The sequence below is a fragment of the Ahaetulla prasina genome, chromosome 2, assembly GCF_028640845.1.
Source record: "Ahaetulla prasina isolate Xishuangbanna chromosome 2, ASM2864084v1, whole genome shotgun sequence".
Classification (NCBI taxonomy): Eukaryota; Metazoa; Chordata; class Lepidosauria; order Squamata; family Colubridae; genus Ahaetulla; species Ahaetulla prasina.
In genome coordinates this window covers 175,222,340-175,250,027 of record NC_080540.1, presented here as the reverse complement: position 1 = coordinate 175,250,027, position 27,688 = coordinate 175,222,340, and the positions used below count along the sequence as shown (strand labels likewise).

Sequence of the window (27,688 nt, the reverse complement as noted above, 5' to 3'; positions counted from 1 at the left end):
GGCAGATTTTGACTCTAGTAAATCTGTCAGAATGCACTTGTTTGAAATATGATAAATTTAGAAATGTATTATTTAAGATACATATGTGTAAAAATTCATTTCATACAGGAAAAGGTTTTCCAAGCTACTTATTTCTTTGCCTGGTTTATGCTATACAAAAAGATTGCAAAGAAAGGCACAAACTTGTTACGAAGGAATTTATAAATCCATGTGTGCAAAGCTTTCTTTCCCCAGGAACTTGATAGCTTAATACTTGTTTCATACTGATTATCGGTAGTCCTTAAAATTGGGATTTCCACTGCTCATATACAAGGTCGTAAATTGCAATATTATGTGACCTCATTGCCTAACAATGGCAATTGGTGAGAGAGTGTCTGGCCCAAACACTCTGGCTTTCATGCCTAAGGCAGGACTAGAACTTAGTCTCCTGATTTCTAGCCTGGTGCCTAGGCTTAGATAGATAGAATGGTTGATAGCTGGGTATTATTACTGTAACAGACTTGTCTGGTTTGAGCTTTTTGCTGTTGACCTTGCCTGGTCTAATTCTTCCATCTACGCATATAATGCACAATGGATGGGAAGAAAGAATATGATTTTAAATGTCTAAATTTTAGATTTGGTTTTAAATTGGGTTTTATTGTTTATATGTCTATTTTAAATTTTGGCCTATATAATAAGTTTTTTAGATGAATGTTTTACTTTGTATATTTATGTGTTTTTATATGGCTGTACACCGCCCTGAGTCCCTAGGGAGATAGGGCGGTATAAAAGTACGAATAAATAAATAAATAAATAAATAAGAAGGTTGCAAAATTGTGTGAGAGAATTAGGTATTACAGACAATGAACCTCAACTATACAAGGGGCCTTGTTCAATGATAGAAATAGTCTTTCTGTATCGGAGATTCCAGATTCTTCCCTGCCATGCCCACCATATAGGATAGGAAACACTCTTCCTTGAAATCCTGAACAGCTACCACAAGTCGCAAGTTCTGACTGCAGGCTTGAATCAGTATAAGAAGTTTCTTGCCATCCAAAGATTCCTACTCTTGGAGTACAAATTCCATGAAATCCATCATCACTACTCCCAGTATATAAAAACCACACAGTATAAAGGAAGAATGAAGGCTGGCCCTGTGGCCATGTGTAAAATAGTTTTCAGAGCCTTATGAGAGGGCGAGGTACACCTTTGAAGGTAAGGTTTCCCAAAGTGTCAGGGCCACCACAGAAAAGCCCTATCTTCTGGTCCCATCTCCTGAGACCCAGCATCTTACTTAAAGTATTACGGAAACAGGAACTAGACATGCTAAAAGGGCATCAGGTTAGGAGAAATTGGCACATCCTCATCTATATGTAATTATGCTTTCAATCAATGTGTGAAAGACAGACAACAAATTCATGGCAGTGTATAAGTGGCCCAAATAATCAATTTTTTTTAATTTTCAAAAAACCTTTATTGAAGTTAAAAATATAAAAATACAAATACATCTGTAACTAAAATATATCCATAATAATTGTACACTTCGTCGTTCTGACAGCACAGAAATTTAAACTCTATTCATATATTCCCAGATATTCCTACTTGATCGAATATATGTAAACACAATTTATGTCTTGTTTTGATCTATATATTTCCTATTTTTATTTTCTATCCATTGATGCCAGTTTCCCCAAGTTGAGTAATATTCCGAGTCTTCCTTATTATTTAATTCTATAGTAAGTTTGTCCATTTCTGCACACTCCAAGATTTTCCAGATTATTACACAATCTGTCGGTATAATGGACATTTTCCAAGTTTGTGCGAGTACAATTTTCTCTGCTGTAGTAATATGAATAATCAAATATTTAATCTTTTTAGGATATTTTCCTTTAACGATCCCCAGAAGAAACAGTTCAGGCTTCAATTCTATTTGGCAATGCATAATTTCATTTAGCCATTTTTGTATTTTAATCCAGTATTTTTTGATTTTTGGGCAAAGTCACCATACATTAAAAAAGGTATCTTGTGCTTTTTTACATTTTCAGTAATTAGGGTTTAGATTAGGATACATTTTTGCAAGTCTTGTTTGGGCTAAGTGCCACCGATAGAACATTTTATACTGATTTTCTTTACATGCGGCAGATTTTGTTAGTGTATAATTTTTCTTCCAGATTTTTTCCCAATCTTCTAACTCATATTAGAAGAGGGCCGTGAAAATATTTGCAGATCCCTCGCATCCTGAACATAAACTGTTTCAACTCCTACCCTCAAAACGACACTATAGAGCACTGCACACCAGAACAACTAGACACAAGAACAGTTTTTTCCCGAAGGCCATCACTCTGCTAAACAAAAAATTCCCTCAACACTGTCAGACTATTTACTGAATCTGCACTACTATTAATCGTTTCATAGTTCCCATCACCAATCTCTTTCCACTTATGACTGTATGACTATTACTTGTTGCTGGCAATCCTTATGATTTATATTGATATATTGACCATCAATTGTGTTGTAAATGTTGTACCTTGATGAACGTATCTTTTCTTTTATGTACACTGAGAGCATATGCACCAAGACAAATTCCTTGTGCGTCCAATCACACTTGGCCAATAAAATTCTATTCTATTATGTTCCACATTTTTAGCCTGTGCTATCATTGGCCCCTTTATGATTTCCTCTTCCAAAACAAAGTTTAATAAATAATCATATATTTTAGATAGTAATTTATCTTCCGGGCCTGTTAATAATTTGTCTGTGTTAAGTTCGGTTCAAATCCAAATTCCTCTAAATCTTTTTTGTATCTCGATTGTAGCTGGAGATACGGCCACCAATCTATAATTATTCCCTATTCCTTTAATTCTTGGTTGGATTTTAATCTTCCCCCGTTATCCAAAATTTCGTTATATTTTACCATTTTACCAATGTCTAATGTATTAGGGTGAATCATTGCCTCCATAGTGGATAGCCAGCCTGGTATTCTTCCTGATTCCCTCCCAAATCTTTATCAGTGACTCTCGCAATGTATGTCTATAGATAAAATCGATTTTTATTATGGCCACACACCAGTATTAGGTGGCCCAAGTAAGATTTGTCTGGGAGGGCAATGGCTTGTCCTTCCTCTCCCTTCTGCAGGCATACACCAGGCCTTCCAAGAACTGCAGAATTCGGCCATCGAGCAACGAGTGGCCTTTGCAGAGATCTTCAATCGGGTGGCCTTCCTACACCGCTTTGTAGTGGGGGAATCTAATGCGCTCTATTCCGTCTTCTTCCATCTCATGAGTGGTGTTACTGCCCTGCTGCTGACCTCTAGCCAGCGAACTGCAAGAGCTCGGTGAGAAAAAACAGAACAGACACATAAAATGCCCTTGATTGTTTAATGTTCTGCCTAGTCCACTCAAAATGATGGATCACACGAATGCAGATAAAGGGTTTAAGCCAGGGGTGAAATCCAGCAGGTTCTGGAGAACCGGTAGTGGAAATTTTGAGCAGTTCAGAGAACCGGTAGCGGAAATTTTGAGTAGTTCAGAGAACTGGCAAATACCACCTCTGGGTGGCTCCAGAGTGGGGTGAGAATGGAGATTTTGCAATATCCTTCCCCCAGGAGTGGGAAGGGAATGGGGATTTTGCAGTAGCCTTCCCCTGCCTCGCCCACCAAGCCACAACCACAGAACCAGTAGTAAAAAAAATTGGATTTCACCACTGGTTTAAGCGTTCTTTGAAGGCATCCATAAGTGTATTTCTTGGTGCAACAAAAAGTGATACAAGATGTTTCATTGTTTCTATTGTCATTGGTGACCTGCCCAGGGTTATGCTGCCTAAGATGGGCAGTTATATAAACATTTTCAATAAATCAAATAGCCTTTGACATAATCAACTCAAGTAATTTGATCACATAATATACTGTTCTTTTTTTGGTAGAATTGGTAAAAGAGGAACTATATCTTATTTTTTATGCTAAACATCCCTAGTTTTAATTCCAAGGAATTCCAGGTATTGCTAGGATTTAACTGATTCTGAAAGTTTGGAAAGGCACTGTCAATTAGAGTTGGCAATAAGATCAAAGATCTACCTCAGTGTAAGGCAGTTCCACTGCTTGCCTTCCCCACAATTGTTCAGCAGTCAGATCATCAGACGGGGATAAATGAAAATTTAGTACAGGTGTCTTCAACTTACAACCATTTGTTTAGCAACCGTTCAAAGTTACAATGGCACTGACAAAAAATTGATTTATGACTGGTTCCCCATGGTCACGTGATTAAAATTTGGGCACTTGGTAACTAGCATATATCAGCGGAGGTCGTATGATCACCATTTGCAATCTTCCTTCCCAGCCGACTTCTGATAAGCAAAGCTGGATTTGCTTAATGACTGGGATTCACTTAAGTGTGGCAAAAAAGGTCATAAAACTGGGTACAACTCACAACCACTTTCCTTAGTAAATGGAAAATCTGTCATAAGTTGAGGACAGCCTGTGTAAGACTGGGCATTTCTGCATACAAGTACCAGACAACTGAAACTGAAGATTCAGGGTTTTTACCCTTTTTGTGGATGACAGCAGATGAGGAAATAGCGGGGTGTCTGCAACAAATGGGAAATAGGGACAAGTTGTGTTTATTCAAAACACTGCAGTTATTATTTATATAGTGTTATTTGTGTTTTCAGCAGTCAGCACATATTTATTTATTTATTTATTTATTTATTTATTTATTTATTTTATTAAATTTCTATACCGCTCTTCTCCCGAAGGACTCAGGGCGGTTTACAGCCAAATATAAAACAATATTCACAATAAAAATTAAAAACACTATAAAAATCTAATTAAATTTTGGCTCACATTAAAACTATTAAAAACGATAATAAAATCCCAATTAAAAACCATAACACAATTAGGCCAACCCTGCGCGATGAAACAAGAGGGTCTTGAGCTCGCGTCGGAAGACCCAGAGGTCGGGGAGTGATCGTAACCCCGGAGGAAGCTCATTCCAGAGGGTAGGAGCCCCCACAGAGAAAGCTCTCCCCCTGGGGGTCGCCAGCCGACATTGTTTGGCTGATGGCACCCTAAGGAGACCCTCCCTGTGGGAGCGCACAGGTCGATGGGAGGCTATCAGCAGCAGCAGGCGGTCCCGTAAGAATGTGAATTCTCTTCTGTCCCAAAGTTGGCATCTCACCTTTTGCCAATGAGGTAGCAACCTCAGTTGGTCTAGTCAAAGCTTGGTAAAGGCGCAGTTCAATTTCCATGCCAATATTTCTTTTCCATATACCATATATACTCGAGTATAAGCCGAGTTTTTCAGCACGTTTTTTGTGCTGAAAAACGTCCCCTCGGCTTATACTCGGGTCTATACGGCTTATACTCGAGTTTTTTTTTTTTTAAGCCCCTCGGCTTATACTCGAGTATATACGGCTTATACTCGAGTTGTTTTTTTTTTCTTTTTTTCACATTTTACCGGACGGCGCGGGGAAGCCCTGCCGGTGCAGTGGGAGGGCGGGGCGGGGGGGGCGCCAGCCTTCTCAGCTGAGGGAGGGTTTCCCCAACCGGTAGGTGCCTCATTTCCCACCCTCGGCTTATACTCGAGTCCCCAGTTTACCCCAGTTTTTGGGGTAAAATTGGGGACCTCGGCTTATACTCGGATCGGCTTATATTCGAGTATATACGGTATATATATATCAGGACTAAAAATGAGCTGCCTTTCAAAAGGAAGTTGCAATTTGTCCAAATGTGTCATTGTGTAAAACCCGTAAGAATCCATTCTTCTGTGAATGTAAGCCATGGACACGCAGACTATGAAATATATTCTACACTTTCTCATAATGGCCTTTTATTCCCCCCCCCACCCCCTTTTATCTCCAGGCTCATTTTGCTGACCTTGGTGGGAGCTAATATTTATCTAGAACGTGTTATTTGCAATGTTCTCCTGGATCACTCAGAAGAGGGCTACGACCTGACGGTAGGGTCATTCTCCTGCGATAGCAAATGGAGAGGGGGTGGGGAGGACAAGAGCGGTAGCCAAAAATAGGCTGTGCCTGAAGGGATGCTTTGATGCTGATCCCAACTGAGGAACTGTCTTACTGTTTCAGCACAGATGACTTGATGTGTTTTTGTCCCCAGCATTTTCCCCGCAGTGTCATGATGTCATGCTCACCCCTGTTAAGGGACAGTGGCTGCAATTAAGCAAGCTTTTGGGGGGAAGTGTGGAGCTAGAGAAACAGCTAAGCAGAGCTAAATGATTCTGAGGAAGGAAGAAGGGTTCCCAATGGCTAAGCAGTTGAATTCTCACCTTAATTTGATTCAGTGAAGACTCTCGAGGATTTTTTTGCTATTAACAAAATGCATGCAGGCACAAAGTAGCCATACTTTAGGAATAAAATCTAAGTTTCTAGCACTGCCGCCCATACATTTGAATTAGGTTCACAACTATTACTGAAGCTGGAACCCAAGTGCTGGGTTCATTGATGGGCCATCCACGTAGTGACAAAATGTGGTGAAAAATTATAGCCAAAGGTTTCAACGCCAGAACAATTAAAACTCTTATTTCTTTGTTGAAATTAGGCATCCCTTGTATTTGTTTTGTTTCTCTTATTTTGCATTAATTAGAGTATGGTTGTTGCAGTTATCCATTACTGTGTTTCTCTTAGGCATACAATTGCAACACCTTCCCTCAAGAAGTCACAAGCCCTTATTACACGAGTTCTCGACCTACAACAGCTCATTTAGTGACTGTTCAAAGTTACAACAGCACTGAAAAACATGACTTATGACCATTTTTCACCCTTATGACCTTTGCAGTATCCCCATGGTCACGTGATTAACATTTGGATGGCTAAGCAACTGACTCGCATTTATAACACTTGCGATGTCCTGGGGTCATGTGATCCCCTTCTGTGACCTTCTGACAAGCAAAGTCAATGGGAAAATCAGATTCACATAACAACCGGGTTACTAATTTAAGAACTGCAGTGATTCATTTAACAAATGTGTTGAGAAAAGTCATAAAGTGGAGAAAATTTACTTAACACATTTCTCACTTAGCAACATAAATTTTGGGCTCAATTGTGGTTATAAGTCGAGGATTACATGTATATGATTACAGGGATTTTAAATGACAAGTCTCCGTAACAATGCTATATTTACCCCAAAAGAAGATAAATGAAAAAAGAGTACAGAAATAACTCATTCGCTCCTCTACAGTAATGATATTCTCAGAAAATTGTCTCCCTGCACTGTGATTGGCACCTGAAAAAAGGCCCTGATTATGCCAAGTGGGGCTTTGTGTCTCTCAATAGATGACAATGAGAGAGAGGGATCCAGCTTTTTTTTTCTTTTTTCATGCTGAAATTCTGATTGAGAAAGATTTCTCTAAGTGATCAATTTAAAAAAATCAAATCGGGCAGAATATTTAAATCTAGCATGTTGTTTGAATTTCATTCAGTTATCAGCCTGAGTTTCATCCAAGTGTTACAAAGCATTTTTCATACATATTTCGGGTGCTGGAAGGCATCAGAAATTTTAGGCATCAGTCCAATATAATTTCAGCTATGCAGTATTGAGATGTGGGGTCCTTGGTACTCTCTGAGCTGGGTTGTTTTCTTGCATATGTTTCATTACTAAACTAGGTAACATCAATAGAGTTATCACTGATGATGTTACTTAATTTAGCAATAAAATGTGTGCAAAAAAACCAACTGGGGATTAAGAAAGATAAAAATTTGGAGGAATGGCAGACTGGAATTAATAAATTTATATGGGAAGGTAAAAAAGCAAGGGTTAAAATGAAAATAATTCAAAATTCACAGGAAAGAGGAGGCTTAAAAATGCCCAATTTTAAATTATATTATGAAGCAGCTGTTCTCTCTGCAATAAGTGATTGGTTTAATCTAACGGAGGAAAAAATCCTGAATATAGAAGATTATGATTTACTATATGGATGGCATGCATATTTAATCTACGACAAAAAAGTGGATAAGGCTTTTAAAAATCACGTGTTAAGAACTGCTCTCTTGCGTGTCTGGAAAAAATACTCTTACAAACTAAATTATAAGGTTCCTATGTGGGCAAGTCCCAGACATACAATAGAGAATATAAATATAGAACAGAAACAGGAAATGATTACATATAAAGATCTTTTGTATACTGAAAGAGGTAGTTTGCAATTAAAATCTCTGCATGTATTAAAAGAAGAAGGGAAAAATTATACTTGGTTTCAATATGGGCAATTACGTGCTAGATGGAAGGAAGATCAGAAAATTGGTATAGTGCAGAATGAGGAAAATTTGGTAAAGCAAATTAGAAACCAGTCTCAGGAGCATATAAAGAGATTGTACAATGTCATTGTACAATGTCTTACTTGAAATAGATTCTGAAAGGGATTTGGTAAAGGACTGTATGATAAAGTGGGCACAAAATTTTCAGGAGCCAATATTGTTGGAAACTTGGGAAAAAATTTGGGTTAGAAATGTTAAATTTACGCAGGCACAGAATTTAAGGGAAAATTTTTACAAAATGTTTTATAGATGGCATTTAGATCCTAAAAAACTATCGTGTATGTATCCAGATATGCAAGCAAAATGTTGGAGATGTAATTGTGATGATGCTACATATTTTCATATTTGGTGGACTTGCAAGAATATTAAGACTTTTTGGATAAGAATTTGGTGGATTATACAAAATGTTTTGAAAAAGAAGATAAAGTTCCTACCGCAATTTTTTTTATTGGGAATTATCACGGACTGTACAGTAATTGAGACTAAATTGATTTTAAATTTAGTAACAGCGGCAAGACTACTGATAGGACAGTATTGGAAGAAAAAAGAACTACCTACAATAGAAGAATGGATATTGAAAGTTGCTAATTTGGCTGAGATGGCAAAAATCTCAGCCTTTTTGAAAGACAATACACAAGAAAGATACTTAAATGAATGGAAAAAATGGATTGACTATATTCAAAATAGATATCAGACTAAGAGATATCAGACTGCCTTTGAATGATCAGGATGTATTATTTCTGATTGCTATGGGGGAGGTTAGGACTTGATGAGAATTGCAGGAGTATAACTGACTTAGGAGGGAAAATTTTTAGCATATGTTTGTTTTATTTTTAATTATACCTTGTGTTGTTCCGGGAAGTGGGGGGGGAGGGGTTTTTGGAGGGAGGAAAGGGGGGGAAAGCTTTTTTTTTTTGTAAAAACTTTTTCAATTAAAAAAAAAAACCAACTGAGGCTCAGAGAGCACCAAAGACCTCACAGTTCAAACCTGAGCTACAAATATTCTCTTTTGTCAGTGTTAAGGTGCTGACTACCATTTGGAAATGATTGGGAAAGGAATAGTATAGTCCAGTGACGATGATCAGGGATCTATGGTTGTTACAGCTAAACAAACCCTCAATTTTTTAAAGTAATAGGCTGTGAATAATATGCCCTATGATTGTATAACTGTCATAAGCACTTGGCTGATTCTTGTCAGTGACAAGTGACTTGTACAATACTTGATAGAACAGCCTTCCCCAACCTGCTTCCCTCCTGAGGTATTGAAATAGTAACTTCCAGAAGTCTCAGCTGTAGGTCTAACCAGAAAACCTGGTGGTTTTATAAGGACAGCTTTCCTTTGTTTTTCACATACTTATGGAAGTTCCATTTGGCTGTGGTTTTTGAAAACCATCATAGCACATCTGTTCTCATCAAATTAACTTGTTTTAAAACAACCTGACTTAGTGGCTACCAGGAAATTCAATAAGTTGTAAGTTGCATTTAATCATCATATGATTAAATTTGTATGTTCAATTTAAACCCATAGGGCAGGGGTGAAATCTAAATTTTCCCTATCGGTTCTGTGGGTGTGACTTAATTGGTGGGCGTGGCTTGGTGGTCAGATGACTTGGTGGTTGTGGCCAATAACAATAAATAATAAAAATAATAAACAAAGTATAAAAAAACAATAAGAGGTACCAAAAACCAACTTTCACACTTTACACACAAACACCACAATACAACACAACTGACTCACACACAATGTAAAAGCAGCTGCACTTCACACTTCACAGTTGATCACCGAGGAAATAGATTAGCTAAGCAATTGATTCTGTCTGGGCTGAAAGTGAAACTGCTTTCGGGCTGGGAAAAAAGCCATGCGTTCATCAGTAATCAGGTAAGTGCCTTAGAATCTCTACTCTTACTTGTAGAAAACATGTTTTCTGCAAGTAAGAGTAAAAGTAAGATTCTGCTGCTGAGGAACTCAGGTGAGATTGCCAGAGGAGACTTTACATTTTTTTAAAAAAAGTTTAAAGGCTCTGCCGATCTCAGCTGAGGGGCGGGATCCTCAAAGGCTTTTTTTTACTTTTAAAGGCATGTTTCGGCTGAAGAAAAATCGGCTTTTAAAAGTTTTTTTAAAAAAAAACCTCTGCTGATGGTGCGGCTCAATAGAGGCGGGGGGGGGCAGGGATTTTTCCTACCGGTCCTCCGAACCATTAGTCACCATCGCTACCGGATCGCGCGAGCTGGTCCGAACTGGGAGTATTTCACCCTTGCCATAGGGGTATTACACCTTGCTGCTGTTTATAATCAGATATGAGAATTCTCCTTGCCTGAGTCTGAAGTAAGGGAAGATAGAGTTTCTATGTTGAAGTTTAAGGGAGTGTAAGCCCCATGGTTGCCCATCTCTTAATGTCTGAATTGGGACAGTCAGACTGATTTATCTACCTTTCTTCCTTTTAGGAAAGCATCTCCTTCTGGGTCGGCCTCACACGCCGGACTTTTGCTGGACTCTGCATAGCTATACTAGGTTATTTTATTTGGACCTACAAGGATCCAGCCAAACAGAGCCAAGAAGTGCTGCAGAGTCTGCAGGAGACTCGGAAAGAGATTCAGCAACTTTTACAAGAAACTGGTAATGAAAGAGGAGCAGTGTTTGGTTGTAGGCTTGAGGGGGAGGAAATGGCTTTGCTTTGCCCAAGGAACACTGTCAGATCTTTTGATGGATGACGCACAGAGTCAGTGGTGGGTTTCAAATTTTTTTACTACTGGTTCTGTGGGTGTCGCTTGGTGGGCATGGCATGGATGGTGGGTGTGGATTTGTAAGTGTGGTAGGGGAAGGATACTGTAAAATCTCCATTCCCATCCCGCTCCAGGGGAAGGTTACTGCAAAATCCCTAATCAGCTGAGACTTGGGAGGCAGAGAATAGATGGGGGGCAGGGCCAATCAGAATTTTTACTACTGGTTCTCCGAACTACTTAAAATTTCCGCTACCGGTTCTCCACAACTGTTCAGAACTTGTTGAAACCCACCTCTGCACAGAGTGCTTCTGGTGCTTCTGCCCATCTCCAGGTTGGGGATGCTAATCAAGAGAAAAGTCTATAGTAAGGAAGGCAGTTGGCTGAAAATAGGGAAACGTTTGTGCGCATACAAGTACTCCAGGTTGTTCATCTAGCTCCATTTCAAAGGACTGGGGTGCTTGCGCAATACGTATGAATGCATCATTCCTTCTTAGAAATGAACAATAGGAGATTTGAGAGCTGTGATTGCCTAATGATTGCTAGCTAGCATCTCCCTTGTTCTTTTGCCTACTGAAGAGCATGTGAGTGCTTTGGGGAATGACATAAGCACCTCTGTATACATTACAAGTAAATGAGACATGGAGTTGCTAAAGGCCATGTAATGAGAAAATCCACAGCCTTCAGCCTGAACTCCAGTGCAGGGATCTCCAACCTTGGCAACTTTAAGACTTGGGGACTTCAACTCCCAGAATTCCTCAGCCAGCAGCTGGCTGAAGAATTCTGCGAGTTGAAGTCCCCAAGTCTTAAAGTTGCCAAGGTTGGAGACCCCTGCTCTAGTGTTCCAGACCTAAATAAAAAATAATAATACATGATGTAACAACCCTACTACAATATAATCTTGTCTGGCCAGAGTATAGACTTCTAGATCTTGATAGGTTCTACTCAACATGTGCCACCTTTTTTCCCCAGAAAGGCTGTTGTCTAAACCGGAGCTTCTGTTTCAAGACACCAAGCCTAGCACAGAAAGGGAGGTATCGACTGACATGGGAGTCTCAAAGCTGCTGTTCTGTTCAGAGAAGAGAGCTAAAATGGATGCAAAAGAATATTGGGCTGAATACCAGAGAAGTGAGTTGCCATGTTGGTGGAGGAATGGGAAAGTAGCAGGTAGAATTGGGGTTATTTAGTGGCTAAGGGGCAGTTCCTGGAGAAGGGGAAGCACTATGTTAAATCTCCCACCTTCTGTGAAACTCCATTGGATGGCTTCTGACTAGATCTAGGGCCTCTGGTGGCTCAACAGGCTAATGCAGCCTGTTATTAACAGCAACAGCAATATTGCAGGTTCAAGTCCCACCAGGCCCAAGGTTGACTCAGCCTTCCATCCTTTATAAGGTAGGTAAAATGAGGACCCAAATTGTTGGGGGGGCAATAAGTTGACTTTGTATATAGTATACAAATGGATGAAGACTATTGCCTAACATACTGTAAGCCGCCCTGAGTCTTCGGAGAAGGGCGGGATATAAATGCAAATAAAATAAAAATAAATAAAAGTAAAATCTCTTTTCCTGACCTACCTTACCAAATGGCAATGCTGAAATTTGGTTTTGAAGGAAGAGCAAACCTTGAAAGAACTAAACTTTGGAAACTGCTGCTAGCTGCAGTTGTGCCTTCAAATTGTATCTGATGCTTCCCCCACTCCATTCCCCACCCCAATGAAACAAATAGGCTCAAACAGACTACTTCCATTTGAATCCTTTTCTGGGAATTGCTGACCTTGGTTGACACAGTCTATGTTTGCACACTGAATCGCAACAAAGAGTCAATCACATTTTAGTCTAATGTGTTTTGCAAACCTGGCTTGAATATGATTCAGTATTTTGTACAATCCAGAGAATGCTACCGTTCCATAGGGAAACATGTCTACAAATACAACCTTAGTATTTTACAACATATAAAAGATAACTTGACTGCAGTCTACTTTCCTCTGTGTTATTAATCTCACAAATACACTCTGCAGAAAGTGTAAGTCTGCAGAAAGGCAAGGGGAGAGACAGCTTTTGATTAATGCTAGAAAGAACCCTACCTGATAAATATTAGAAAAATTCTTTGGAAATTGCCTTGTCAATATGCATCTCTAACAAATGCTTTGTGGAACTTTGTTGTAGTCCCTTCTGTAGCAGATTGTGAAAACCAAGGCTGGGCTGTAAAGCAGTTGAACTACAAAAACAATCTGCAAGTAATCGGTAAGCAATAAATGCTGTTTGTAGTCTTTTATTTATTTATTTATTTATTTATTGATCACATTTGTATACCGCCCTATCTCCCGAGGGACTCAGGGCGGTTAACAGGCATATAAAAAGGACATATAAATACAGATTAAAACACTAATAAAAAACTTATTCTAACCAGCCTGATTACCAAAACCAATTAAAATCAATATAAAATTTAAAATTTCAAAAATTTAAAAATCTAAAAAACCTAGTCCAGTCCTGCGCATCTAAATAAGTGTGTTTTAAGCTCACGACGGAAGGTTCTAAGGTCCGAGTTGGCGAAGTCCTGGGGAGCTCGTTCCAGAGGCGGGAGCCCCACAGAAGGCCCTTCCTGGGCGTCGCCAGGCAGCACTGCCTAGCTGGCGGCACCCTGAGAGTCCCTCTCTGTGAGGCGCCGGGTCGGTGAGAGGTATTCGGTAGCAGAAGGCGGTCCCGTAAATAGCCCGGCCCTATGCCATGGGCGCTTTAAAGGTGGTCACCAACACCTTGAAGCGCACCGGAAGGCCACAGGTAGCCAGTGCAGTCTGCGCGGGATAGGTGTCACCGGGAGCCACGAGGGCTCCTTCTATCACCAGCGCAGCCGCATTCTGGACTAACTGCAGTCTCCGGATGCCCTTCAAGGGAGCCCCATGTGAGAGCATTGCAGTAATCCAGGCGAGGCGTCACGAGGCGTGGTGACCGTGCATAGGGCATCCCGGTCCAGAAAGGGGCGCAACTGGCGTACCAGGCGAACCTGGTAAAAAGCTCTCCTGGAGACGGCCGCCAAATGATCTTCAAAGGACAGCCGTTCATCCAGGAGGACGCCCAAGTTACGCACCCTCTCCGTCGGGGCCAATGACTCGCCCCCAACAGTCAGCCGCGGTTGCAGCTGACTGTACCGGGATGCCGGCATCCACAGCCACCCTGTCTTGGAGGATTGACCTTGAGCCTGTTCCCCCCCATCCAGACCCGTCCGGCTTCCAGACACCGGGACAGCACTTCAATAGCTTCATTGGGGTGGCCCGGTGTGGAAAAGTACAGCTGGGTGTCATCAGCGTACAGCTGGTACCTCACACCGAAGCCACTGATGATCTCACCCAGCGGCTTCATATAGATGTTGAACAAAGGCGAGAGAATCGGCCCTGCGGCACCCACAAGTGAGGCGCCTCGGGCCGACCTCTGCCCCCGTCAACACCGTCTGCGACCGATCGGAGAGATAGGAGGAGAACCACCGATAACGGTGCCTCCACTCCCAATCCCTCCAACCGGCGCAGCAGGATACCATGGTCCATGCTATCAAAAGCCGCTGAGAGGTCTAATAGGACCAGGGCAGCGGAACACCCCCTATCCCTGGCCCTCCAGAGCTCATCCACCAACGCCACCAAAGCCGTCTCCGTGCTGTAACCGCCCCGCAAACCGGACTGGAGCAGGTCTAGATAGACAGTTTCATCCAGGTGTAAGGAAACTGATATGCCACCATACTCTCTACAACCTTCGCCGGGCGGGTTGGAGACCGACGATAATTACCTAAAACAGCTGGGTCCAAGGCAGGCTTCTTGAGGAGGGGTCTCACCACCGCCTCTTTCAAGGCGGCCGGGAAGACTCCCTCCACCAAGGAAGCGCTCGTAATTGCCTGGAGCCAGCCTCGTGTCACCTCCTGGGTGGCCAGCACCAGCCAGGAGGGCACGGGTCCAGTAAACATGTGGTGGCATTCAACCTACCCAACAACCTGTCCATGTCCTCGGGAGCCACAGGGTCAAACTCATCCCATAAAATATCACCAAGACCACCCTCGGACGCCTCCCCTGGGCCACTGCAATTTTGGTCCAAACCGTCCCGAAGCTGAACGATTTTATCGTATAGATAACCGTTAAACTCCTCAGCACGTCCCTGCAACGGGTCATCCCGCTCCCCCTGATGAAGGAGGGAACGGGTCACCCGAAACAGGGCGGCTGGGCGGTTATCTGCCGACGCAATGAGGGAGGAGGCGTAGCAACGCCTCGCTTCCCTCAGTGCCACTAGGTAAGTCCTAGTATAGGACTTCACTAGTGTCCGATCAGCCTCGGAGCGGCTGGACCTCCAAGAACTCTCCAGGCGTCTTCTCCGGCGCTTCATCCCCCTCAGCTCCTCGGAGAACCAAGGAGCCGTTTGGGACCTGCGCCGGGTCAGAGGCCGCAAAGGCACGACACGATCTAAGGCCCCCCCCCCGGCCCCGTCCCCGGCCGCAACCAGTTCCTCAGCCGTGTCGTGAGCCAGACCCTCAGGAAATGGCCCAAGCTCCGTCCGGAACCTCTCAGGGTCCATCAGGCGCCTGGGACGGAACCAACGTACTGGCTCCGTCTCCCTGCGGTGTTGAGTGGCGGTCAGAAAGTCCAGGCGAAGAAGAGAGTGATCTGACCATGACAGAGGTTCAATAACTATTTCCTTCAAATCCAGATCTCTCAGCCACTGACCAGAGATAAAAATCAGATCCAGAGTGCCACCCCCAATGTGAGTAGGGCCATCAACTACTTGAGTCAGGTCCAAGGCCGTCATGGAAGCCGTGAACTCCCGAGCAGCTGTCGATGACGAGCCGGAAGATGGCAAGTTAAAGTCCCCCATGACTAAAAGTCTGGGGGCCTCAACTGCCACCCCAGCAAGCACCTCCAGGAGCTCAGGCAGGGCAGCTGTCACGCAGCAAGGAGCCAGGTACGCGACCAGCAAGCCCATCTGACATCTATGACCCCATCTCACAAAAGGATTCACACCCGGCAATCTGAGGCACAGTGGTCTCCTCGGCTCTAGACTCTCTCTAATCACAACCGCCACCCCACCACCCCTACCCTGGCCCTCGGCTGATGGAATGCTCGGAAACCCGGCGGGCACATTTGAACAAGGGGCACGCCCCCTTCTGGGCCCAGCCAGGTCTCCGTAACGCCCATAAGGTCCGCGGCACCCCCCTGAATAAGATCGTGAATTAGGGGGGCCTTATTGGCCACGGGCCGTGCGTTGCACAACATCCGCCGCAGGCCAGGGCCCTGAGGGTCCTGACCATCCGGGAAGCGGGAGAAGTTTGAGGGCTCGGGCGCGATCGCCTGCAGACATCGAGCGCGCGCCCCCCTAACACGATGTGAGCCCCCACTTCCGCCATATCTGCCCCTCCCCCTAACCGTGGAAATGTCACCACCCTCAACCAATGGAGCACCAACCCCCCCCATGACCCTCGGACCCACCAACCCCCCGCCACGAGCATGCGCAGGAACTGGACTCCCACCCGGCGGGTTTCCCCCAACACCCGCCCTTAAATCCCTCCCACCACCCCAACCCAAACCTATCGATTTCCTCCCCTTAAAAACCCCTTTAACACCCTCCTTAAAAACCCGACAGGTTCTTCCCCTACCTGACACTACCTCCCCTTTAAAAACCCTTATTAAAAACCTATCTACAAAACCCCACAGGTTCTTTTTTCGCATGCCACCTCTGTGGGTCCCAAAACCCGTCATAGAGGCCGGCCCTCGATAATGTGGAGGGCCATTTCTGCGAGGCGGGGGCACCTCGCAGCTGCAAGAGTTCATCAGAAGAATAGCGCGTCGTAATAGAAGATAAGATCGGCGAAAGGGGTCCAAACTCCGAGGGATAAAAAAGATGGCAAAGATTAAAGATGTTATCCAAATAGAGATTGAAATAGGCCTAAAATGATGATAAATGATGATAATACTAAACCAGCATGCTGGTAATCCCAATAAGGGCAGACCCAGAGTAAAACCACAAACAGTCCAGATGGTAGTCTGTCGAAGGTCTGAGACCAAACATCCTGGGATAGAAAAGGTGGAGAGGGGGTTACTCCAGTCATAGGCAATATCGGCTGCTGTTAAGTCTCCTGCATCTTCCAATAGGCCTAAAGGGCCAGCGACCGGCCAAGGATACCAATAAGGCCAGAAAAGGCGTAGCAGATGTTAACCGTCCAACGAGGGTCTCCAGGCAGGCAAATCCATCGCACCTCCATCGCCTTCCCGCTATCCTCCAACCACCACCACCTCCAATCCAGGATAGAACACACAATCCAGGGGTCCCTTCAAATCCAGCACCCCCTAGTGCATCCTCACCCGGTGCAGAGGCCCGGACGCTCCAAACCTCTCCTACCGAGGGGCCCAACCTCTCCCACAGGTTGAGCCTCTCCGAGAGGCTGGAGGATAGGAGAGACGCCATGGTCACAATCTGGCGGCAGGGAAAAGGCACAGACGACTTGGGCGGAAACAGATGGAACTTCTCAGTCGCTGTTGCCATCGTCCAGGTCGGAACAAAGGTCCGAACCCGAACGGCACAGCGCCACCAAGCCGATGAGATGTAAAAGTCAGATAGGTTTTAGGTTATTTACAGCTCTGCGAAGAATCTGTTGAGAACCAGTGTAATAAGCACAGGGCTAGAAACCAGGGTCTATGAGTTCTAGTCTCACTTTTAGGCACAAAGCCCGCTGGAAGACCTTGAGCCAGCCAGTCTGTCTTTCAGCCCTAGGACACAAGCAATGGCAATCTTGCCAGGAAAATCTGAAATCTTGCCAGGAAAACTCAGGAACCTGTCCAAGCAGTTGTCGGGAGCCAATGAAGAAGAATAAGAATGAATAAAGCTACAATTGTGTAAAGAAATCCCTTTTAGAATCCCTTTTGGGTTCAGTTAGTACCTGGCATATTGGTTGGGTCTGCCAGGAGTAATCCAATAGCACATGGAAGACCGTAGACTCCTTGTATATAGTGTAGATAATATCAAGGGCAATGCAGAGTGTTTGTGTATGTTCCCCATTCTGATAAGCCAGCATTAGGCTTCTGAAGCACATTCAACAGCAGCCTTCCTCTCATAGGCTTCTCTAAACATCAACAGCAGTTGGGATTCTGCTGTGGTTGCTATCTGAAGATGGCAAGAATTATTCCTTTTCACTAGCAGCAACAGCCTTCTAGTGAAACTTCCAGTTTGGGACGTTTGTTTGGGCAGATGAGAAGAATTTTAGGCAACTGATAAAGATTTGACTATTCAGAAAAAAAATTTCTTAAGTGTACTAACATGAATCCATCTTCAACATTCTCAGTAATTCTCATGTGTGAGATCAGTGTTTAAGCAAATGTGCCTGCATAGAATAGGTCTGTCTCAGGAGTGAAATGTAAAATTCGTTACTACCAGTTCTGTGGGTGTGGATTGGTGGGGGGCGTAATGTGACTGGGTGGGCTTGGCCAACTTTTTTCTTTTAAAAGCACTTTTACTACCGGTTCAGGCAAATAGGTAGTAAAATGCTTTAAAAGTAAAAGGCTTGGACAATCAGAGATCATCTGAGCCTTTTTACTTTTAAAAGCACTTTTTACTACCGGTTCAGGCAAATAGGTAGTAAAAAATGCTTTAAAAAGTAAAAAAAAAAAGGTTCTGACAATCGTGCAACACATCCGTGATCTTGGGAACATTTTTTTTACCTTTTTAAAGTTTTTTTTTACTAGTTAGCGAATAGGGTAAAAATGCTTTAAAAGTAAAAGGCTTGGACAATCAGAGATCACCTGAGCCTTTTTTTTTACTTTTTAAAAGCATTTTTTACTATGTATTCACCCAAACTGATAGTACAAAAATGCTTTCAAATTTTTTTTAAAAAGTATCAACAAGCAACACGCGATCATTGGAACTTTTTTTAAATTATTTTTAAAACATTTTTAACTACCGGTTTCAGAGAACCGATAGTAAAAAAATGCTTAAAATGTAAAAAAAAAAAAAAAGTTCTTACAATTGCGCATCGTCAGAACTTTTTAAAACATTTTTTACTACTGGTTGGCGAACCAGTAGCATTTTTACTACCGATTCAGACGAATTGGCGAACCAGTAGCATTTCACCCTGGTGTGGCTCCCAAAGGCTGGTATGGCCTCATAGAAGGAATTTGCACTCATTCCTAAGAGCATCTTTGAAAGTCATTATTTATTTATTTATTTATTTATTTATTGATCACATTTGTATACGCCCTATCTCCCGAGGACTCAGGGCGGTTAACAGGCATATAAAAGGACATATAAATACAGATTAAAATAACAGTTAAAAACTTATTCTACATGGCCCAATTTTTAAAAACAATATAAATAATAAAACCCATTAAAACCAATATAAAATTTAAAATCTAAAAACCTAGTCCAGTCCTGCAGATGAATACATATGTTTTAAGCTCACGACGGAAGGTTCTAAGGTCCGAGAGTTGGCGAAGTCCTGGGGAGCTCGTTCCAGAGGCGGGAGCCCCACAGAAGGCCCTTCCTGGGCGTCGCCAGGCACTGCCTAGCTGGCGGCACCCTGAGGAGTCCCTCTCTGTGAGGCGCACGGGTCGGTGAGAGGTATTCGGTAGCAGAAGGCGGTCCCGTAAATAGCCCGGCCCTATGCCATGGGCGCTTTAAAGGTGGTCACCAACACCTTGAAGCGCACCGGAAGGCCACAGGTAGCCAGTGCAGTCTGCGCAGGATAGGTGTCACCGGGAGCCACGAGGCTCCTTCTATCACCAGCAGCCGCATTCTGGACTAACTGCAGTCTCCGGATGCCCTTCAAGGGAGCCCCATGTAGAGAGCATTGCAGTAATCCAGGCGAGGCGTCACGAGGCGTGAGTGACCGTGCATAGGGCATCCCGGTCCAGAAAGGGGCGCAACTGGCGTACCAGGCGAACCTGGTAAAAAGCTCTCCTGGAGACGGCCGCCAAATGATCTTCAAAGGACAGCCGTTCGTCCAGGAGGACGCCCAAGTTACGCACCCTCTCCGTCGGGGCCAATGACTCGCCCCCAACAGTCAGCCGCGGTTGCAGCTGACTGTACCGGGATGCCGGCATCCACAGCCACTCTGTCTTGGAGGGATTGAGCTTGAGCCTGTTTCTCCCCATCCAGACCCGTACGGCTTCCAGACACCGGGACAGCACTTCAATAGCTTCATTGGGGTGGCCCGGTGTGGAAAAGTACAGCTGGGTGTCATCAGCGTACAGCTGGTACCTCACACGAAGCCACTGATGATCTCACCCAGCGGCTTCATATAGATGTTGAACAAAAGGCGAGAGAATCGACCCTGCGGCACCCACAAGTGAGGCGCCTCGGGCCGACCTCTGCCCCCGTCAACACCGCCTGCGCCCGATCCGAGAGATAGGAGGAGACCCACCGATAACCGGTGCCTCCCACTCCCATTCCCCCCAACCGGCGCAGCAGGATACCATGGTCGATGGTATCAAAAGCCGCTGAGAGGTCTAATAGGACCAGGGCAGAGGAACACCCCTATCCCTGGCCCTCAGAGATCATCCTGCAGCGACCAAAGCCGTCTCCGTGCTGTAACCGGGCGGAAACCGGACTGGAGCAGGTCTAGATAGACAGTTTCATCCAGGTGTAAGGAAACTGATATGCCACCATACTCTCTACAACCTTCGCCCGGCGGGTTGGAGACCGACGATAATTACCTAAAACAGCTGGGTCCAAGGCAGGCTTCTTGAGGAGGGTCTCACCACCGCCTCTTTCAAGGCGGCCGGAAGACTCCCTCCACCAAGGAAGCGTGTATTGCCTGGAGCCAGCCTCGTGTCACCTCCTGGGTGGCCAGCACCAGCCAGGAGGGCAGGTCCAGTAAACATGTGGTGGCATTCAACCTACCCAACAACCTGTCCATGTCCTCGGGAGCCACAGGGTCAAACTCATCCCATAAAATATCACCAAGACCACCTCGGACGCCTCCCTGGGCCACTGCAATTTTGGTCCAAACCGTCCCGAAGCTGAGCGATTTTATCGTATAGATAACCGTTAAACTCCTCAGCACGTCCTGCAACGGGTCATCCCGCTCCCCTGATGAAGGAGGGCAGGTCACCCGAAACAGGGCGGCTGGGCGGTTATCTGCCGACGCAATGAGGGAGGAGGCGTAGCAACGCCTCGCTTCCTCAGTGCCACTAGGTAAGTCCTAGTATAGGACTTCACTAGTGTCCGATCAGCCTCGGAGCGGCTGGGCCTCCAAGAGCTCTCCAGGCGTCTTCTCCGGCGCTTCATCCCCCTCAGCTCCTCGGAGGACCACGGAGCCGTCTGGGGCCTGAGCCGGGTCAGAGGGCGCAAAGGCACGACACGGTCTAAGGCCCCGCCGCCCGCTCCCAGGCCAGTTCCTCAGCCGTGTCGTGAGCCAGACCCTCAGGAAATGGCCCAAGCTCCGTCCGGAACCTCTCAGGGTCCATCAGGCGCCTGGGACGGAACCAACGTGGCTCCGTCTCCCTGCGGTGTTGAGTGGCGGTCAGAAAGTCCAGGCGAAGAGAGTGATCTGACCATGACAGAGGTTCAATAACTATTTCCCTCAAATCCAGATCTCTCAGCCACTGACCAGAGATAAAAATCAGATCCAGAGTGCCACCCCCAATGTGAGTAGGGCCATCAACTACTTGAGTCAGGTCCAAGGCCGTCATGGAAGCCGTGAACTCCCGAGCAGCTGTCGATGACGAGCCGGAAGATGGCAGTTAAAGTCCCCATGACTAAAAGTCTGGGGTCTCAACTACCACCCAGCAAGCACCTCCAGGAGCTCAGGCAGGGCAGCTGTCACGCAGCAAGGAGCCAGGTACCGACCAGCAAGCCCATCTGACATCTATGACCCCATCTCACAAAAGGATTCACACCCGGCAATCTGAGGCACAGTGGTCTCCTCGGCTCTAGACTCTCTCTAATCACAACCGCCACCCCACCACCCCTACCCTGGCCCCTCGGCTGATGGAATGCTCGGAAACCCGGCGGGCACATTTGAACAAGGGGCACGCCCCCTTCTGGGCCCAGCCAGGTCTCCGTAACGCCCATAAGGTCCGCGGCACCCCCCTGAATAAGATCCGGAATTAGGGGGCCTTGGCCACGGCCCGGGCGTTGCACAACATCACCCGAAGGCCAGGGCCCTGAGGGTCCTGACCATCCGGGAAACGGGAGAAGTTTGAGGGCTCGGGGCGCGATCGCCTGCAGACATCGACGCCCCCCTACACGATGTGAGCCCCACTTCCGCCATATCTGCCCCTCCCCTAACCGTGGAAATGTCACCACCCTCAACCAATGGAGCACCAACCCCCATGACCTCGGACCTACCAACCCCGCCACGAGCATGCGCGAACTGGACTCCCACCCGGCGGGTTTCCCCAACACCCGCCCTTAAATCCCTCCCACCACCCCAACCCAAACCTATCGATTTCCTCCCCTTAAAAACCCTTTAACACCCTCCTTAAAAACCCCGACAGGTTCTTCCCCTACCTGACACTACCCTCCCCTTTAAAAACCCTTATTAAAAACCTATCTACAAAACCCCACAGGTTCTTTTTTCATGCCACCTCTGTGGGTCCCAAAACCCGTCATAGAGGCCGCCCTCGATAATGTGGAGGCCATTTCTGCGGGGGCACCTCGCAGCTGCAAGAGTTCATCAGAAGAATAGCGTCGTAATAGAAGATAAGATCGTGAAGGGTCCAAACTCCGAGGGATAAAAGATGGCAAAGATTAAAAATGTTATCCAAATAGAGATTGAAATAGGCCTAAAATGATGATAAATGATGATAATACTAAACCAGCATGCTGGTAATCCCAATAAGGGCAGACCCAGAGTAAAACCACAAACAGTCCAGATGGTAGTCTGTCGAAGGTCTGAGACCAAACATCCTGGGATAGAAAAGGTGGAGAGGGGGTTACTCCAGTCATAGGCAATATCGGCTGCTGTTAAGTCTCCTGCATCTTCCAATAGGCCTAAAGGGCCAGCGACCGCCAAGGATACCAATAAGGCCAGAAAAGCGTAGCATGTTAACCGTCAACGAGGGTCTCCAGGCAAATCCATCGCACCTCCATCGCCTTCCGCTATCCTCCAACCACCACCACCTCCAATCCAGGATAGAACACACAATCCAGGGGTCCCTTCAAATCCAGCACCCCTAGTGCATCCTCACCCGGTGCAGAGGCCGGACGCCCAACCTCTCCTACCGAGGGGCCCAACCTCTCCCACAGGTTGAGCCTCTCCGAGGCTGGAGGATAGGAGAGACGCCATGGTCACAATCTGGCGGCAGGGAAAGGCACAGACGACTTGGGCGGAAACAGATGGAACTTCTCAGTCGCTGTTGCCATCGTCCAGGTCGGAACAAAGGTCCGAACCAACGGCACAGCGCCACCAAGCCGATGAGATGTAAAAGTCAGATAGGTTTTAGGTTATTTACAGCTCTGCGAAGAATCTGTTGAGAACCAGTGTAATAAGCACAGGGCTAGAAACCAGGGTCTATGAGTTCTAGTCCCACCTTAGGCACAAAGCCCACTGGAAGACCTTGAGCCAGCCAGTCTTTCAGCCCTAGGACACAAGCAATGGCAATCTTGCCAGGAAAATCTGAAATCTTGCCAGGAAAACTCAGGAATCTGTCCAAGCAGTTGTCGGGAGCCAATGAAGAAGAATAAGAATGAATAAAGCTACAATTGTGTAAAGAAATCCCTTTTAGAATCCCTTTTGGGTTCAGTTAGTACCTGGCATATTGGTTGGGTCTGCCAGGAGTAATCCAATAGCACATGGAAGACCATAGACTCCTTGTACATAGTGTAGATAATATCAAGGGCAATGCAGAGTGTTTGTGTATGTTCCCCATTCTGATAAGCCAGCATTAGGCTTCTGAAGCACATTCAACAGCAGCCTTCCTCTCATAGGCTTCTCTAAACATCAACAGCAGTTGGGATTCTGCTGTGGTTGCTATCTGAAGATGGCAAGAATTGTTCCTTTTCACTAGCAGCAACAGCCTTCTAGTGAAACTTCCAGTTTGGGACGTTTGTTTGGGCAGATGAGAAGAATTTTAGGCAACTGATAAAGATTTGACTATTCAGAAAAAAAATTTCTTAAGTGTACTAACATGAATCCATCTTCAACATTCTCAGTAATTCTCATGTGTGAGATCAGTGTTTAAGCAAATGTGCCTGCATAGAATAGGTCTGTCTCAGGAGTGAAATGTAAAATTCGTTACTACCAGTTCTGTGGGTGTGGATTGGTGGGGGGCGTAATGTGACTGGGTGGGCTTGGCCAACTTTTTTTTTCTTTTAAAAGCATTTTAAAAATGCTTTTAAAAGCCTCTTATGATCAGGCAACTCAGCTGGGATCGCCAGAGGAGCCTTTAAAAAGCTTTTAAAGGGTTCTGAAGATCCCAGCTGAGTTGCCTAATCACCAGAACCTTTTAAAAGCATTTTTTTTACAACCTCTTTGGCTAAAGAGGTTGTAGAAAAAATGTTTTTAAAAGGTTCTGACGATCCCAGCTGAGCCACGCGATCATCAGAGGCTCTTTTTTTTTACTTTTAAAAGTATTTTTTCAGTCGAGAAAAAAAAAAAACTTCTCTGATGATCGCGCAGCTCAGCTGGGCATGGGGGGGAACAGGGATTTTTGCTACCGCTTTTCTGAACCACCCGCTGCCATCGCTACCTGATCAGGCAATCTGGTCCGAACCGGGAGCATTTCACCCCTGGTGTGGCTCCCAAAGGCTGGTATGGCCTCATAGAAGGGAATTTGCACTCATTCCTAAGAGCATCTTTGAAAGTCATTATTTATTTATTTTATTTATTTATTTATCATATTTGTATACCGCCCTATCTCCCTAGGGACTCAGGGCGGTTCACAGGCAAATAAAAAAGGTACATATAAATACAAAATAAAATAACAGTTAAAAAGCTTATTCTACATGGCCCAATTTTTAAAAAAACAATATAAATAATAAAACCCATTAAAACCAATATAAAATTTAAAATCTAATCCAGTCCTGCGCAGATGAATACATATGTTTTAAGCTCGCGACGGAAGGTTCGGAGGTCCGGAAGTTGACGAAGTCCTGGGGGGAGTTCGTTCCAGAGGGTGGGAGCCCCCACAGAGAAGGCCCTTCCCCTGGGTGTCGCCAGACGGCACTGCCTAGCTGACGGCACCCTGAGGAGTCCCTCTCTGTGAGAGCGCACGGGTCGGTGAGAGGTATTTGGTCGCAGCAGGCGGTCCCGTAAATAGCCTGGCCCTATGCCATGGAGCGCTTTAAAGGTAGTTACCAAGACCTTGAAGCGCACCCGGAAGGCCACAGGAAGCCAGTGCAGTCTGCGCAGGAGAGGTGTCACATGGGAGCCACGAGGGGCTCCCTCTATCACCCGCGCAGCCGCATTCTGAACTAACTGAAGCCTCCGGATGCCCCTCAAGGGGAGCCCCATGTAGAGAGCATTGCAGTAATCCAGGCGAGACGTCACGAGGGCGTGAGTGACCGTGCATAGGGCATCCCGATCTAGAAAGGGGCGCAACTGGCGAACCAGGCGAACCTGGTAAAAAGCTCTCCTGGAGACGGCCGTCAAATAATCTTCAAAAGACAGCCGTTCATCCAGGAGGACGCCCAAGTTGCGCACCCTCTCCATCGGGGCCAATGACTCGCCCCCAACAGTCAGCCGTGGACTCAGCTGACTGTACCGGGATGCCGGCATCCACAGCCACTCTGTCTTGGAGGGATTGAGCTTGAGCCTGTTTCTCCCCATCCAGACCCGTACGGCCTCCAAACACCGGGACAGCACTTCGATAGCTTCGTTGGGGTGGCCCGGTGTGGAAAAGTACAGCTGGGTGTCATCAGCGTACAGCTGGTACCTCACACCGAAGCCACTGATGATCTCACCCAGCGGCTTCATATAGATGTTGAACAGAAGGGGCGAGAGAATCGACCCCTGCGGCACCCACAAGTGAGGCGCCTCGGGGCCGACCTCTGCCCCCCTGTCAACACCGTCTGCGACCGATCGGAGAGATAGGAGGAGAACCACCGATAAACGGTGCCTCCCACTCCCAATCCCTCCAACCGGCGCAGCAGGATACCATGGTCGATGGTATCAAAAGCCGCTGAGAGGTCTAATAGGACCAGGGCAGAGGAACAACCCCTATCCCTGGCCCTCCAGAGATCATCCACCAACGCGACCAAAGCCGTCTCAGTGCTGTAACCGGGCCGGAAACCGGACTGGAACGGGTCTAGATAGACAGTTTTATCCAGGTGTAGGGGAAACTGATATGCCACCATACTCTCTACAACCTTCGCCAAGCGGGTTGAAGACCGGACGATAATTACCTAAAACAGCCGGGTCCAGGGAAGGCTTCTTGAGGAGGGGCCTCACCACCGCCTCTTTCAAGGCGGCCGGAAAGACCCCCTCCAACAAAGAAGCGCTCGTAATCGCCTGGAGCCAGCCTCGTGTCACCTCCTGAGTGGCCAGTACCAACCAGGAGGGGCACGGGTCCAGTAAACACGTGGTGGCATTCAATCTACCCAACAACCTGTCCATGTCCTCGGGAGCCACAGGGTCAAACTCATCCCAAACAATGTCAACAAGACCACCCTCAGACGCCCCATCTGAATCGCCGCAATTTTGGTCCAGACCGTCCCAAAGCTGAACGATTTTATCGTATAGATAACCGTTAAACTCCTCAGCACGTCCCTGCAACGGGTCATCCCGCTCCCCCTGGTGAAGGAGGGAACGAGTCACCCGAAACAGGGCGGCTGGGCAGTTATCTGCCGACGCAATGAGGGAGGAGGCGTAGCAACGTCTCGCTTCCCTCAGTGCCACTAGGTAGGTCCTACTATAGGATCTAACTAGTGTCCGATCAGCCTCTGAACGGCTAGACCTCTAGGAACTCTCTAGGCGTCTTCTTCGGCGTTTCATCCCCCTCAGCTCCTCGGAAAACCAAGGAGCCGGTTGAGACCTACGCCGGGTCAGAGGCCGCAAAGGCACGACACGGTCTAAAGCCCCAGCCGCGGCCCGTTCCCAGGCCGCGGCTAGTTCCTCAGCCGTGCCGTGAGCCAGACCCTCAGGAAACGGCCCAAGCTCCGTCCGGAACCTCTCCGGGTCCATCAGGCGCCTGGGACGGAACCAGCGTAATGGTTCCGTCTCCCTGCGGTGTTGAGTGGCGGTCAGAAAGTCCAGGCGAAGGAGAGAGTGATCTGACCATGACAAAGGTTCTGTGACTACATCCCTCAAGTCCAGATCCTTCAACCACTGACCAGAGATAAAAATCAGGTCCAGTGTGCCTCCCCCGATGTGAGTGGGGCCATCCACTACTTGGGTCAGGTCCAAGGCCGTCATGGAAGCCATGAACTCCCGAGCTGCTGTCGATGACGAACCGGAAGATGGCAAGTTAAAGTCCCCCATGACTAAAAGTCTGGGGGTCTCTACTGCCACCCCAGCAAGCACCTCCAGGAGCTCGGGCAGGGCAGCTGTCACACAGCAAGGAGCCAGGTACGCGACCAGCAAGCCCATCTGACACCTATGACCCCACCTCACAAAGAGGGATTCACACCCGGCAATCTGAGGTACAGTGGTCTCCCTCGGCTCTAGACTCTCTTTAATAACAACCGCTACCCCCCCACCCCTACCCTGAGCCCTCGGCTGATGGAATGCGCGGAAGCCCGGTGGGCACATTTCAACAAGGGGCACGCCCCCTTCAGTGCCCAACCAGGTCTCCGTAACGCCTATAAGATCCGCGGCGCCC

The 27,688-nt window shown here is 46.3% G+C and overlaps 1 protein-coding gene across 1 annotated transcript in view; it reads left to right on the top strand.

The window, feature by feature from the left end:
- The window catches only part of LOC131193315 (uncharacterized), a 46,797-nt gene that overhangs the window by 15,714 nt on the left and 3,395 nt on the right, over positions 1-27,688 (top strand). Inside the window, exons 4-8 of the mRNA XM_058173357.1 lie at positions 3,115-3,313; positions 5,834-5,930; positions 10,690-10,861; positions 11,938-12,093; positions 13,131-13,208. Coding sequence (XP_058029340.1) covers positions 3,115-3,313; positions 5,834-5,930; positions 10,690-10,861; positions 11,938-12,093; positions 13,131-13,208 — 702 coding nt within the window. The remainder of the gene's footprint in view (positions 1-3,114; positions 3,314-5,833; positions 5,931-10,689; positions 10,862-11,937; positions 12,094-13,130; positions 13,209-27,688) is intronic.